The 14,170-nt window shown below is 55.3% G+C and overlaps 1 protein-coding gene across 2 annotated transcripts in view; it reads left to right on the top strand.

Moving 5' to 3' along the window:
* The window catches only part of SLC25A17 (solute carrier family 25 member 17), a 31,539-nt gene extending 20,042 nt beyond the window's left edge, over nt 1-11,497 (top strand). For both annotated transcript variants that reach the window (XM_074271795.1, XM_074271796.1), the window contains exons 3-9: nt 2,125-2,191; nt 2,865-3,016; nt 7,314-7,430; nt 8,004-8,149; nt 8,285-8,380; nt 9,852-9,934; nt 10,623-11,497. In XM_074271795.1, the coding sequence (XP_074127896.1) occupies nt 2,125-2,191; nt 2,865-3,016; nt 7,314-7,430; nt 8,004-8,149; nt 8,285-8,380; nt 9,852-9,934; nt 10,623-10,770 (809 nt within the window). In that variant the 3' untranslated portion in view covers nt 10,771-11,497. The remainder of the gene's footprint in view (nt 1-2,124; nt 2,192-2,864; nt 3,017-7,313; nt 7,431-8,003; nt 8,150-8,284; nt 8,381-9,851; nt 9,935-10,622) is intronic.
* The last annotated feature ends 2,673 nt before the right edge of the window (nt 11,498-14,170 follow it).

The raw sequence follows: 14,170 nt of genomic DNA, 5'->3' as shown, positions 1-14,170 counted from the left end.
TGAGCTTGCTCTGATTTGCTCCATGGTAGGCATGATCCTGTCTTGGGACAGCACATGGGGCGGACTCCTTTGAGGCCTTGCCATGGCCTTTTTCCCACTAGCTTGGGATGTTTGTTGTTAAGGCCCCCTGTTGATAAGCAGCAGTGAGCATTCCCAGAGGGGTTTTTTAATCTGAAGCAAAAAGAGTGAGTAAGATGGCTCGGCTCCCATCTATCATGCGGGGGTGCAGAGGCCAGCCCACAGGGTCTCTACTGTGCACACCAAGGGCAGTAGCCCCCACTCGGGGACCTCTGGGAACTAGATGCTGGCCCATTCTGATTTCACGTAGCTTTCCTCATTAGAACATGTTCCCTTCCTCAAAGCATAGTGGACCTGGCCAGGTCTTCCTTGGGGTCCAAGCAGAATGGATCTCGTTCTGCACCGGCACAACCCTTCAGTGACTCAGACATCTGTCTGGGTTCCCCTCATTTTCATGTCTCCTTTCCCTTCATGTACTCCTCGTCTTCACGGTCCCCAGCTACCCTATTTGTCAGCAACCCCCAAATGTGCCTAGGACTGAGGGCGTTCTTCTTGGGCCAGGACTCTTTGCACTCTCTCCTTTTACTTCTTCCTCTCGCTCTTGCTTGCTTTCTTACATGAATGATTTTCAAATCTGTAAAAAGGCTTTGAGGCAATGCAGAAATGTAAGATCACCGAGTATTTTGCCATCGTTGGCTCTTAAACATTGGGCACCCTGTCTGCCAAGTCAACCTTCCCAGCAGGGGCTTGTTGGGAAATAAGCGTGTGGCTGATGGCCTTTGTTTTTTCAGTCATTTCTGAACAAAGTCAGCATTGAGTTCCAGGAGGAAACACCACCAAGTGGAGACAAAAGCAGGAAACCCTCTGTCTTCTGCTGGTCTAGACATGGTTGCTTGATTTACTTTGGGAAAAGGGCTCCAGAGCCAGCCACTGTGCCTGCCATCTGTGGGCTCTGCCCTTTCTTACCAATGCCAGAAGACTGAAGGGGCATATGTGACAGCTGAGGGAAATGATTGAGCTTTGAGTTAATCAGTTCTTGTATTTAATAAATAAACCCTTCCTACCTCACAAAATTAAGCCACTTGAGTTCTTAGAAAACTGGCAGATTTGGGGATTTGAATGTTTTCACATTGGCTGCTTTGCAAAAGATGGAAAGCAATTTGGAACTTTACTCTCACAGCCCCTCAACTGCAAATGTCCTTTGACCCTTGGATACCACTGCTAGGCAGACGTATACCCTGAAGAGCCTGGAGAAAGAAGGAAAAGGCCCATCTGTACTCACAAAGTAATTGCAGCATTTTGTGTAGCAAAAAGGATGCACTGATATGTGTGTGTGTGTGTGTGTGTGTGTGCTCCCTGTTCCCCCCCCCCCCTCCTCATTATCAGAATGTGAGCTCCCTGAGTACAGGAGCTGTTTCACCTTTTCCTTAGTAAGTGCTTATTGCTTGCTTGTCCATCAGTTGGGGAATAACTGAACACATGCTGATCTATGAATGGAGTAAAGAACTCTGGGAAGATTTGCATGAACTGATGCAGAATGAGGTGAACCACTAGGGCAATAGTTAGTAGCGCAGTGAACCCCAGACTGTAAAGCAGGCCTTCTCCCTGTTTTTGTGTCCTGGGCTCTCGGACCAAATGGCAAAGCCTTTAAAGCCTCTCTCAGAGTCATGTTTTTGAATAAATGAAATAAGATAGATAGCATTCTATAGAAAACCAAATAGAATGAAATAAAGATAGGTTTTTTTCCCCATCTAAGTTTAGTAGATCCTCAGAAATTTTGGGGTCTTATACCCCCGGGGTAAGAATTCATGCTGATTAAAATTTTTTTCTTAAATTTAATAGCTCTCTGGTGAGTACAGTGACTGATTTCAGAAGATTTATGATAAAGCCTGTCTCTTCCCTAGAGGACATAGATCCGTGAGAACATCCTCTCCAGCAGGGCTTATTGCAGACTAGCCTTGCTATCCCCTCACTCCTGCTCCTTCCTCTTCCCTCTGTTAATCCAGGGGCACCCAGCCTGCCCTCTTTGAAATTGCAGGGATACCAGGGGAGCCCATGGGTGCATGCAAGCGAGGGGTTCTAATGGTCTCTCTTTTGATCTGCTAGTTGATGAGAAGCGGAAATCCAAGACTACACACACAGTGCTGATGGAGATCATTAAAGAGGAAGGCCTGTAAGTGTGAGACCCTGAGGCCCTACGGTGCTGCAGGGAGGAGGGGGTTGTTGTCTGACTGTACCCGGGGACAGGCAGTGGTGGCCCTTGGGACAAGGGGCTTCCTTGTGATCCTGGCCTGTCCCTCCAGTCAGGAGTCGGCCTACGTCTGGCTTCCCTTAGGTGGAGCTGAATCTCTGCTGGGTGTTCCTAGGCACGTGCCCCGCTTACCACATGTGTTGGCAAGTGGGCATTTTGTGCATTACATTTTGCATGTTCTTCTTGTAGCTGAAAACCAGGATATCATTTGGGAAAGAGCAATAGCAGCATGGGACCTGCCACAGCGTCCATCTCAGCCTGGGCAGTGGGAGTCACTGAGCCAGACGGACTTAGTTGTCTTTGTTTGTAGGTGCCCTCGCCACCCTCCTGCCAGATGTCCCGAGCATTTGGCTTTTTAAAGAATAAAGGACTTCTGGGGCAGCAAACTGGTGCCATGAGCCCTGAGTCAGGAGGACCCAAGTTCAGCCTCAGACGCTTACTCACTGCATGACCCTGGGCAAGCCTCCTCCCAAAAGAACACAAAAAGAATAGAATCTAGAGCTTCTGACTAGCTCAGGAAGGGCGGGGAGCGGGCCAGTCTGGGCCCATTTCTGACAGTTTCTGTTGCTGACGGTTTCTTTGTGTTTTCTCATAGCCTGGCACCGTACCGAGGGTGGTTTCCAGTTATCTCCAGTCTTTGCTGCTCCAATTTTGTCTATTTCTACACTTTTAATAGCCTCAAAGCTGTCTGGGTCAAAGGGCAACATTCAACAACAGGAAAGGACTTGGTGGTTGGATTCGTTGCAGGTAACAGGGGTTTCTGAGGGAAATACCCATTTTTCAGGCATCATTGGGGCGATCTGCATGTACCGTAGGAGGGGAGACTTCAGCACTAATTAGTGCTCAACAAAGGCTTGTGGCTTCACTGGCTTAGCCAAGTCAGTGAGCATTTATTAAGCGCCTGCTGTGTGCTAGGCACTTTGTCAAGCACTGGGGATACAAAGAAAGTCAGCCCCGGCCCTCAGGAGCTTACTGCAAACAGCGGGGAACAAGCCCGCTGCTGCTGCCACCCTTGCCCCCAGACGCTGCCCCTCTTCCCTAGAGCGCCAGCCCGGGGCTGTCTTCTCCAAGCAGAAGGCGTGGCCTTGGGTCAGGCACTATTTGGCTCATTTCTCCCTGGCTCTCAGCTCAGGGATATCTGCCACCTCCTCGTTGGCTTGGGGGACTTGGACTAAAAGGACTTGTCGAGATTGCAAGGGGCAGGGAGAGGACAGGGACCAAAGGCTGCGGGTGGGGAGGGTCCCTCTCCCCCCAGTCCTTAGCTTTGCCCTTCCTGCTCTGATGCCTTGGCAGCTCAGCCCTTCCACTGGCCCTACAGGGAAGCACGAGGGCACGGACCATCTTCTTGTCTCCTTCCCAAAGCCTTGCTTGTGCTGGGATCTCCATCCATCCTGAATGGAGAATTGTTTACGTTTTTTGCCCAAAGCCCTGAGCCCTCCGAGGGGCAGGACGGCCCCTTGCAGCCCTGGGCAGCCCTCCCGGGTTTCAGGCCTCTTTCTGCCCTTACTCAGTTTTGGGCCCCACAGAAGGGTCCCTGTCAGGCAGATTTCCCTGCTGCTCCCAGCCCTGCTGGGGTCACTCAGCTTCTTCCTCCCTCCTTCCCCTCTCCAGGCTCTTTGTGGCCCTGGACACACTTCATCAGCACGTGTGGCACTGGTCGGCAGAGGCGCTTCATTGGGGGGCGGGGGCCCTGCCCTCCTATGGGACCTGCCTCTAACATCTGTGCCCCGAGGACATTAGGGGGAATACTTCTTTCCAGGACACCCAACAGAATACCCAGGCTACCCTTCTCCTTGTACTCTAATAGAGTGACAGGCTTTCTCTAGCACCTTAAAATTAGGAACGCCTTAAACCTTGTTGAGACTCACAAAAGTACTTTGGGGAAACTGAGGCACAGGTCTGCTAAGTGTCTCGGAGCCCAGATATCACTGACTCTATCCCCCGACCCCTGATAACCCCCAACACCAAGTGGGCCTTCAGCCTGGCTTCAGACTACTCTGTTAATTTAAGCCAAGTCTTCCTGCCAGGAGAGTGTTGTTATATCTTGGAGATCATTTCCATGTTGATTAGTTAAATGGATGCAATGTAGTAATGAAATGATGTTTTCAAGTCCGGCCTCCTTGCCTGGTCACAGTGACCCTCTCTGACCTTTGGGCTGGAAGGGCGTGGCCATGGCTTGTGCCCCAGGTGGTCTGGACCTGGGGTTTGAGCAGAGAGGGAGCACCAAAGTCACCACCGCCTTGTACAGATAGGCAAACTGAAGGGGGGGCAGAGGGAGGGGGTGGAGTTGTTGAAGTAGAAGATTGTTCTTTGCTTTGGGCCTTTTTATTTCTCATAATCACTGTTGTTTGGGGTTTTTTAATCTTATTGCCAATATATTCTCAAAGAAAATGTTGCCTTTCCTGCCGGCAGCCTGGTTGTGGTATAATGAGCTGTGTGGGAGCCAGAGCATTGTTCTCTCCCAGGAACAGCAGAAACCCAGCTCTTGTTATTCAGGCTCTGCATTAAACTTGGGAAATTATTCTTGTGACTGTGTGTGCCTCCTACCCCCGGCAGTCAGCTGTGGGGACAGAACCCTTCTGCAGCATGGCAGTGGAGGGAGAAGCTGGAAGGCAGAGCTCCCTTCTGGAGCGGCCCGCAGGACTCTGCTCGCTGAGACAGGCGTCCGGAGGTTTGTTCACGCTGCGCTTCAGCTTGGAGGAACTGCCCACCTTCCCTCTGGCTCCTTCCTCCATAGCCAGGAAGGCTTAGGGCAGATCAGACCACTCGTGGGCAGCATTCCAAGATCCAGTGAGGCCCACCCGGCATCTGTGGTGCTCCCTCCGCTACTCTCTCCAGCTCCCATGGCATTGATGGGCCAGGGCCTGGCCCAGAAGATGGCCAGCTCCTCCCCTTGGGGCCAGTCTCCTACTGGGGGGCTCCCTACTGATTATACAGGTGATAGCAACTCGCCAGCCAGCATCCATCGGCCTTTTGTCAAGGTCATTGCTAGTCTGGAACCTGCAAGCACAAACTGGAGCCAGGGGAAATGCGGGGTCCTACTTAGAGCACACGTGACCCCTCTTTTCATAGCAGTCCTTTCCCCCTTGTTAGAACCTCTGCTGGGCTCCTTCTAGAGCCCTGGCCTTCCTTTCCTTAGCATGTCTAGTTTATCGGGGGATGCTGCTCCTGGCTCAGTGAGAAGTCCCTTTGTATTTTCGGGGAGGGGGCAGCCAGCTCCTCCCTCTCCAGCCCCAGGTTATTCGCTCTCACTGGCTCGGTTGTTGACTGATTCAGTGGAGGAGTCGGATCTTTTCATGTTCACTTGGGGTGGGGCGGACCTTCAGCCTTAGATTCATATTTACTTTTCATTAAAACAGCGTGTCGGCCCCTTCCCCTGTTCTAGAATTGAACCCGTGTAGCAAACACAGCTCTGCATTTAACAGTGTACACCGTGTTCTGACCCCGGAGCCCTCCCACTTCTCTCCTGGGAGGAGGGAGATGTATTTCATTAGCTTTTATTCCTTTAGAAACATAAAATACCCTTCTCAGCAGAAGTCATGTCCTGGCCACAGGATGGAACCTAATTTGATCTGTGCAGAGGTGGGAGGCTGCTGGGCCGGGATGTCGCCTAGGGGAGGGCTGGGCTCTGGCACAAGGGGCAGGATTGGAGGCAGAGGAGGCCATCGCCTGTACCCTTGCCCAACCCTATGTCCCTAAGCGAGTCTTAAGCACCAGCCTCTGTCCTCTGGAGTTTCCGCTTAGGGAAGGGAAGGGCACACATTTCTCTGAAGCTGCTGGAGGAAGAGTTGCTATAGCAACAAATCATCACCTGGTACTTGAGGTTCTCTGAAGATGGCTGGTCTGGTCTTTCAAAGATGGCCAGGGTTGGTCCATCCTAGAGGCCTTTCCCAGGTGGGCAGCCGGTCGTGGTCCTCTGAGCAAGGGGAGCTTGAGGGAGGCCTGGGGGCCACAGCAAAGCTTCAGCGCCAAGGGTGTGCCACTTTGTTGGCATTTTTGTCTTCAAATGCTCGCACTCAGGTCAGCAGCCTCAGCTGCGCAGTTCTGAATGGCAGGGGAGCCAGGGGAAGTTGCATCTCCCAGGCATTCCCTGTGGCCTTTGAGGAGCTTCAGGGCTGCTGCTGCTCCCCAGGGACCTGCTCTGCTCCGGGGAGATCCTTCCCGCCTCCTCGGCCCCAGTAAATGTTACTCTCCTTTGTTAATTATTTCAGGCCGTCCTTTAAAAGAATATGTTAAAGTCTCCAGATGATGTTAAATGGGGATGATGAGTTTTTAAAAGAGAAGCGCCCGCCTCGCCTTGTTCCAGCCCAGGGCCTCCCTGTAGGACCCAGGCCCCTGCCCCTCATGAACCTTGTAAGGAGCAAGTGGAGCACGCTGCTTGGGACGCTGCCCCAGCCCCGGCTTGCTGCCTGCTTGTCTGAGGGGGGCGTGAGGATGTGGGGGAGGGCCAGGGCTTCACCTCGCCACGTCCTCCCCGGCTCTCACCGCCTCCCCGGTTTGTCCCAGCCCGCACGGCGGCATAGGGGGGTGACTGTGTCTGCTCAGGGCCACTGCTGCTCCCCTTGTCTGGCCTCTGATCCCTCATTGGGAAAGCGGGCGAAGTTTTCTCTGAAACACCCCACAGTGAGGATCCAGGGGGTGCCCCACTTCTCTAGTGGAAACCCCAGTCTTCATGGTCAGAGACGGTGCTATTAACTGTTGTAGAGTGTCTGTCTGTGTCGTGTCTCTCTGTCTCTCCCTCCTCTCTGTCTCTCCCTTTTCTCTGTCTCTTTGTGTCTCTGCATGCATTTGTGTCTTGCTATCTCTCCGTCTGACTCTGTCTCTCTCTGTGTCTCTATCTTTCTCTGTCTCTGTGTCTCTCCCTGTCTCTGTCTTTGTCTCCCACCTGTCACCAGTCACGTTCCCTCCTGAATTGCTTCTAACAGTAGGGGCTTGTGTGGCCGCCCACCCCGGCCCAAAGAGGCTCTGGCTCTGCTCCGACATCCGTGACACAAGAGGCGGCGACGTTTCCCTGAGCCCCCCTCTGCTTCCTCTCCTGACCTAGGTGTGGTGAACGTGCTGCTGACCACGCCGCTGTGGGTGGTGAACACGCGGCTGAAACTCCAGGGGGCCAAGTTCAGGAATGAGGACATTGTGCCCACCAACTACAAGGGCATCTTGGGTGAGTGCCTTCCTGCACCGGCTTCCTGCCCCACGGGGGATGCTCGTTCTGGACTCCTGGACTCCTTTCCCCCAGGGCACTGTCTGCCCATCTGGTCCTGTGACGTTTGTGCTGAGGGCACAGACAGTGGGGAGGAGAGGCGGGCACTTCCGGCATTGCCTGGAGTGAGGCAGGATGGTTCCATGGGAAAGGGCAGCCACAGGCTGGGTGTCTCTTGGCCCTCGGTATCCACTGAAGTTGTTGGGCTGAGGCCAGGATGGCGCCTGTGATTTCCTTGGCAGAAAGAGGAGGCCTTCTCCAGTGCGGGTGGCAGCTCCCCTGCACCTCAGAGCCTCTGAACTGCCCGGGGCCCCAGCGGAGAGGGGCATGCGGGAGCTCACACGGCCACCGAGGGTCCGAGGAGAACTGGAACCCGGGTTTTCTGGTCTCCGAGGCCATTTCTCCCGGCTGCTGCCCACCGCCTCTGGCCACCCTCCGCAGGAGCGCATCTGGGCCCTTTGGAAGCTGCTCTGCCCAGGATCCCTTCCCCCTTTACCCCTTTGGTTCTGGAGCATCCCGTCTCCTCTTCCTCAGATGCTTTCCGCCAAATCATGCGAGACGAAGGGATCCTGGCTCTGTGGAATGGCACACTTCCCTCCCTCCTGCTGGTCTTCAACCCCGCCATCCAGTTCATGTTCTACGAAGGACTCAAGAGGCAGCTCCTGAAGAGACGCCTGCAGGTACAGGCCTCCCTCTGAGGTGGGGGAAGAGGTGCTGTGGGGCCTGGTCCTCCGAGCAGGAGTGTGGGCCTCTGGCCGCCGACCCTGCCGTTCAGAATGGCGAGTCTCAACCCTTTTCTTTCCTCTGCTGGGCAGCTTACTTCTCTGGACGTGTTTCTCATTGGGGCCATCGCCAAGGCCATCGCCACCACAGTCACCTACCCGATGCAGACAGTGCAGTCCATTCTGAGGGTGAGTACGGCCTTCTGCCCGTGGCGCAGCGTGTCTCAGGAGCCCAGCTGGGGTAAGGGCTCGCCTTCGATGAGAACTGCTGGGAGGCAGAAGGCCTCGTCACGTCCCACGGCGTCCAGACGGAGCCGTGACCCGGCATCTGAACGAACGCGCCGGAGCCGATGAGCTTCGTATCTGGGGGCGAGGTGGGGACACAAGGGAGACAGAAGAGTGTGGGTGATGCCACGGACTGGTTAGGTGATGAAAATGGAAAAGATTTTGTACACTGAAAATCAGTGCAGTTATAACTGAAAGGAAAACAACTGGGAAAAACTGGGCGAATCCTGGGCCAGAACCACGTCCTTGCTTTTCCTAGGTGTTTAGACCCATCCTGTCTCTCCCCAGATGGGCAGCTGGACCGGCCGGGAGCCGCAGGACACACGTGTGGCCCATGGTTGTTCTGCGCTTCTCTCTGGGGGGTCTCCGCTGTGTTGAAGGAAGTCTCGTTTTGAGCCATTTCTTGAGACGTGGGATTTTAGAAATCCCAAGTTTACAAGACTCGAACTGGGGGTGTCTTTACATTTTGAGAACACAGAGTTCTCAAACCTTGCATCATCGTCCCTGAGACCACGAAAAGCCCAAGAGACAGTTTCTGGGTAATTAATTATCAGTGGCCAGTGGTCTTTCTCTGTCAATGAAGACAAAACCACGGAGATCACCGATACCTTTGGAAAAGTGGGTGCCCCTGAAAGGGGAAAATCAATCCTGATTGGTGAACAGTTAACAAGAGGGTGGGCTTTCAGGTGAGGGCGTGGGCTGCTATGTCTCTGCTGAGCATGGGCCTGCATCATAGCACTCAGCTGGACAAGGGAATCCAAGAGACCCCTCTGCTTCATGAGCTGGTTCCCCTAAACTCTCCTGCAGGAGTTCAGGACGGGGGCTTACCACTTGGGGCCGGGATCAGGAGGAGGAGGCCCGTCTCCTCTGTCTCTGTTCCTTCAGAGACTAACTGAATGGTCTGTAGGGGCTGTACCCTGAATGAGCAAAGGAGAAGAAAACATCTTAATCCTCATTTAATAATTGTTAGTGCTTAGCTCACTGTTGATCCTACTTAGCTTCCAAAATGGCCACTTAGCAGAAAGGTTTGTGCCTCCTTGAAGGCCCTCGGGGCCTGGACTCGTGCCAGGCAGCTCCAGGGGAGCTCCTGCTTGGGGAACTCAGCCATGGGACCTTTGCCAGGGGTTCCGGGGCCCTGGCGAGAGGGAAGTCCCAGGTTCCAGAGAAGCTGACGGGAACTCTCAGGGGATTGGCGTCTGGTGGAAGAGCAGAGACCAGGAGAGGTGGTCTCCCAGTCCCCATCACAGGGCCAGCTCTCTCTGCCCCCTTCCCTGAGACGGGCATTGGCAAGCGTCTTCCTTGCCCCCGGCGTCTCCCAGTTCCCCGCTCTGGGAGTGCAGCTCGCCAAATAACCACTTGGGGTCTCTTTCTGCAGTTTGGACGCCACCGACTGAACCCCGAGAACCGAACCCTAGGAAGCCTTCGGAACGTTCTTTACCTTCTTCACCAGCGAGTGAGGTGAGCCCTGCCCCGCCCTACCCCTTGCTCTTGGAGCAAGGAGACCTCTGCCAGGATCTTTGGGAGTGGGAGCGTGCCTTCTACTCACGTACAGATTAGAGGTTTTTGTTAAATAAACCAGACTTAAATTGGGGGCGCACACACAGCCTGCGAGGACTCTCGTTGTGAGATCTCTGCGCTGAGACCAGGGACGTAGGGGCCCCGCCATTGCGCCCGCAGAAGGAAGCATCCGGCCTCCCCCCCAGCCAGCAGAAGCCAGACGGGTGCCCCACACTGTCCCCTCTCCTTAGGGCCTCTCCCTTTTCTGCAGAATTTGGTAGGGCCTGTGCCTCAGAGGAATAAGTAGGCCGGACACTGGGGGTAGCACAGACTCGCCACGGCTGCTTGACGTGTTCCAGTTCACGGCAACGTGGTACCTCCTGGGGCCTGGAGGCTGTGGGGACCGTCATGCCGGACTTCTGGCTGGAGGCCGGTGCTGGCCCCCTGCTGCGGCCGGGCCCCTTCCCCTCCTGCTGCCCGCGGTCTGCCGCGCTAAGATCCCGTCAGGGCCCCTTGTCCCATGTTCCTCGTCACCCCCCTCCCGACTGGCCTCCTGCATCTCCAGGAGATGGCAGTTAGATTCCGAGATAGGCGCCGGGCGCCGTCTGTCCCGCTTGCGCCCCAGCCTGCCCACCCTGTTTCCTTGTAGGCGTTTTGGAGTGATGGGACTTTACAAGGGCTTGGAAGCCAAACTGCTGCAGACGGTGCTCACGGCCGCCCTCATGTTCCTTGTCTACGAGAAGCTGACCGCCGCCACCTTCAAGGTCATGGGCCTGAGGAATGGGCACAAGCGCTGAGAGCGGCCCAGGAGGAGGGGCCCCGGGGAAGGCCGAGGGGTCCTCCTCCACGGTGGAAGAGAAGACCCTTCTCGGACGCCCGGCTCCAGAAACAGCCGGGGGCGCGCGGCCTGAGGCTGCCGGACTGCTGCCAACTTTTATCATGGTTGGTGTAATTTCTGTGGACCGAGGGTCTCTAAGAAAACTTTATTAAAGATCTGCAGATGTAAACACTTGTTTCTTCCGGGATTTGGATGGTTTCTTTAGGGGGCGCCACCTCTGGACCCTAGCCTTCCTTCCTACTTCCTCCTCCAGCTTTGCGGCTGGGCTCATTCCACGGCCTTGCCCGGGTCTCTGCCCCGTCCCGGTGCAGAGGGGCCTCCAGGCCCTCCTCCTCACCCTCTCAGGGGACCCCAACCCCACCTTCATTCCTGTCCTGGGCCGGCTTCCCCAGCCCCCCTCCCCTCCCCCAGGCCTCCCTGGGGCTCCCAGACGATGGAGCTCCTTCTGCTGTCTGTGTCGGGAGGCTGCCTCGAGGGCTGGGCCAGGAACTAGCTTACCCTGGCTCCCACGGCTGACCTGCGTGAGACTGGACCCCAGGACTTCCTGGCTGCAGGGCCAGCTCCGTGAGACGCGAGAGACACCCCCGAGACGGAGCCTTTACCACGTGCTTTATGGGAGGGGGAGCCATCAGATGGGGCATATTTATATGGCACTTTATGATTTTCCAATAAAGCCTTGTCAGACACTTCCCACGTGCAGACTGATCCTTGGGATGGAGGACAAATGGGTAAGGCACAATCCTGTCCCCGGGGCTGGGTCCAGTTTAGTCTGTGAAAGGCTCTGGGCTTGGTTCTAGATAAAGATTTTGGGTTTGTTTCAATAAAACTATTTTTAAAACACACGTAGAGATGTAATTCGTCCAAGATCACGCAGGCAGGAAGTCGTTCAGTCGTGTCTGACTCTTTGTGACCCCGCGTGGGGTTTTCTGGGCACAGGTGCCCCAGGGGTTTGCTGTTCCCTTCTCATGTTACGGAGAGGGAAACTGAGGCAAACGGCTCCAAAGTGACTTTCCAGGCACCCAGCAGGTCAGTGTCTGAGGCCACAGCTGAGCTCGGGAAGCTGGGCCGTGCTCTGGACGCTGGCGCAGCCCCCATCCCCGAGTGGCGGGCAGCTCTGTGACGGCCGCGGATGGGATTTCACCCCCAAACCTCGGCTCCCCTCGGCAGTCAGCCCCTGCCCGGCTCCCCGGGGCCCCTTCTGAGACCCTGCTCCCTTCTCCGGCTGCAGAAGTGCCCGGCTCCCTCGCTCTCACAGCCGGGGCAAGGGCGACTGACGCATCCGGGAAGGCCCCTGTACAGCCTCTGTTGGCTCCCAGTGCCGGCGAAGGCCGCCCGGGCAGCAAGGCCGCTTAAGTGCGCCCGATCCCTCGGGCCTGGGATGTCCGGGGCTTGGATGGCGGCCGCGGCTCTGGGCAAAGCGCCTCCGGTTTCCGGGTGCGTGTTCCCAGAACGGGGCCGGTAGCTCCAGGCTGCGTGTGTTCTCATTTTTCCCGAGAAGCCGGTGACCCTCAGTGGCAACCGGCCGCACAATAACGAGGCCCCGCCGTCTGCCCTCCATCTGGGGGACGGAAACTTCCCCTCTCTCTGCTTTGGCTCCTACAGTAATTGGAACAGAAGTAATTATCAGACTAAGAATTGTCTCTCGGTTATGAAATCTTCCAGAAAATTGAGCTGAGCAGAAACGAGCTCCCCATCGATGTGGGAAAGGAAACCCTCTCCCTCACTTCCTGCTAAATGCAGACTTAATTTCACTCCTTATAAAACCAAAACTGCCTGAATGGCTAGAATGTTTCGCTCTATAGCATAAAATAGCACGAATAAACAGCATAAAATAAATCTAATAGCACGGAGATGCTATTAATGTTCTTCTTCCCTCCCACGCTTCCCTCTTCCCTCCCACCTCCCATCTCTCCTTGCTTTCTTCCCTCCCTCTCTCCTTGCACTTTTCCTCTTTTCTTCCCTTCCTCTTTCCCTTTTCTTCCTCCTCCTTTTCCTTCTTTCCCTCTCCCTTCCTTTTCTCCTCCCATTCCTTCCCCACCCACCCCAAGCCCGGCACTTTGCTCACTGCTCTGCGTTTTTGAAACATAAGCCATCTTGTCATAGAGCAGTCATTAGCGCCTCGGGCTGGGCTTCCTCCCAAGTCGCTTGTTCCCTCCCCGCGATTCTGCTGTTCTTTTTTCTGCCCGTTTTGCTTCATCGAGGATGATGTTTCCTTTAAGAGGAGTGGCAGGTCCGGAGCGGACAGCTGCTGCAGAATGGGTAGAACGAGACGCGGCCCGCCGTGCCACTGTGCCCGCCTGACGGAAACAATTTCCTTCAGCCTCTATCTGGGGACGCGCGTTTCCCCTGAAGAGAGGATTGATGGTCCTGGAAATGGCAGCAGCACCAGCTGGAGATTCTCCTCCCGACTTCATTCTCGGCTTGGGAGCCGGTCTCTGTAGAATGCAGCGGAAATTCTGGCCTGTAGCCCCTGAGCAATTTTCTCCCGTCCCAGGCTTCGGCTTCGAGCTAGTGGAGACAGAAAAGCCAGGCCTGGGTCTGGGGGGGAAGGCCTGGGCGGAAGCAACCTGAGCCTGAGCACGTGAAACAGGGCTAACTTTAGGTTTCCATGTGGTAGGGCAGGTAACGTCACCTGAACTCCCAGTCTACCAATGTTAAAGTGCCTACTGTGCTGAGGCACTGCCCTAAGCAGCTATGTGGTACACCAGCCCTGAAGTCAGGAGACCCGAGTTCAAATCTGGCCTAGACACTTAACACTTCTAGCTGTGTGACCCTGGGCAAGTCACTTAACCCCAGCCTCGGGGAAAAAAAAGGCAAAAGACAGATCCTGTCCCAAAGAAGGTCACAGTCTCATGGGGGAGATACAGAGAGATACAAGCAAGTTTTAGAAGAAATAGGAAATCGTGGACAGATTTAAGAGGGGTTAAGAAAGGCTTTCTGTAGAAGGACGGATTTTATAGACTGAAGGAAAGCCAGGAGGGAGAGAGGTCCGGGTACTGAGGGCAGCCAGAGAAAATGGCCAGAGCTGAGAGATGGAGGGACTGGTTTGTGGGACGGCCACAAGGCGGTGAGGTGAAAGAAGGCCAGAAAGGTGGGTGGGGAGGAGGGATGCTGTGAAAGACTTTGGTCACCAAACTGGAGCTTGAGGCAAGCAGGCCCCCGGCAGCCACTGCAGTAATCGAGGGCTGAGGTGATGCCGGGATGAGGGCCTCCCCCGCATGGAGAGGTGCAGGAAGGCCCCCGGCAGCCACTGCAGTAATCGAGGGCTGAGGTGATGCCGGGATGAGGGCCTCCCCCGCATGGAGAGGTGCAGGAAGGCCCCCGGCAGCCACTGCAGTAATCGAGGGCTGAGGTGATGC

The sequence above is a fragment of the Sminthopsis crassicaudata genome, chromosome 5 (assembly GCF_048593235.1).
Source record: "Sminthopsis crassicaudata isolate SCR6 chromosome 5, ASM4859323v1, whole genome shotgun sequence".
Taxonomy (NCBI): Eukaryota; Metazoa; Chordata; class Mammalia; order Dasyuromorphia; family Dasyuridae; genus Sminthopsis; species Sminthopsis crassicaudata.
The sequence above is the reverse complement of the archived record's forward strand: the minus strand, read 5'-3'. Positions and strand labels throughout refer to the sequence as shown.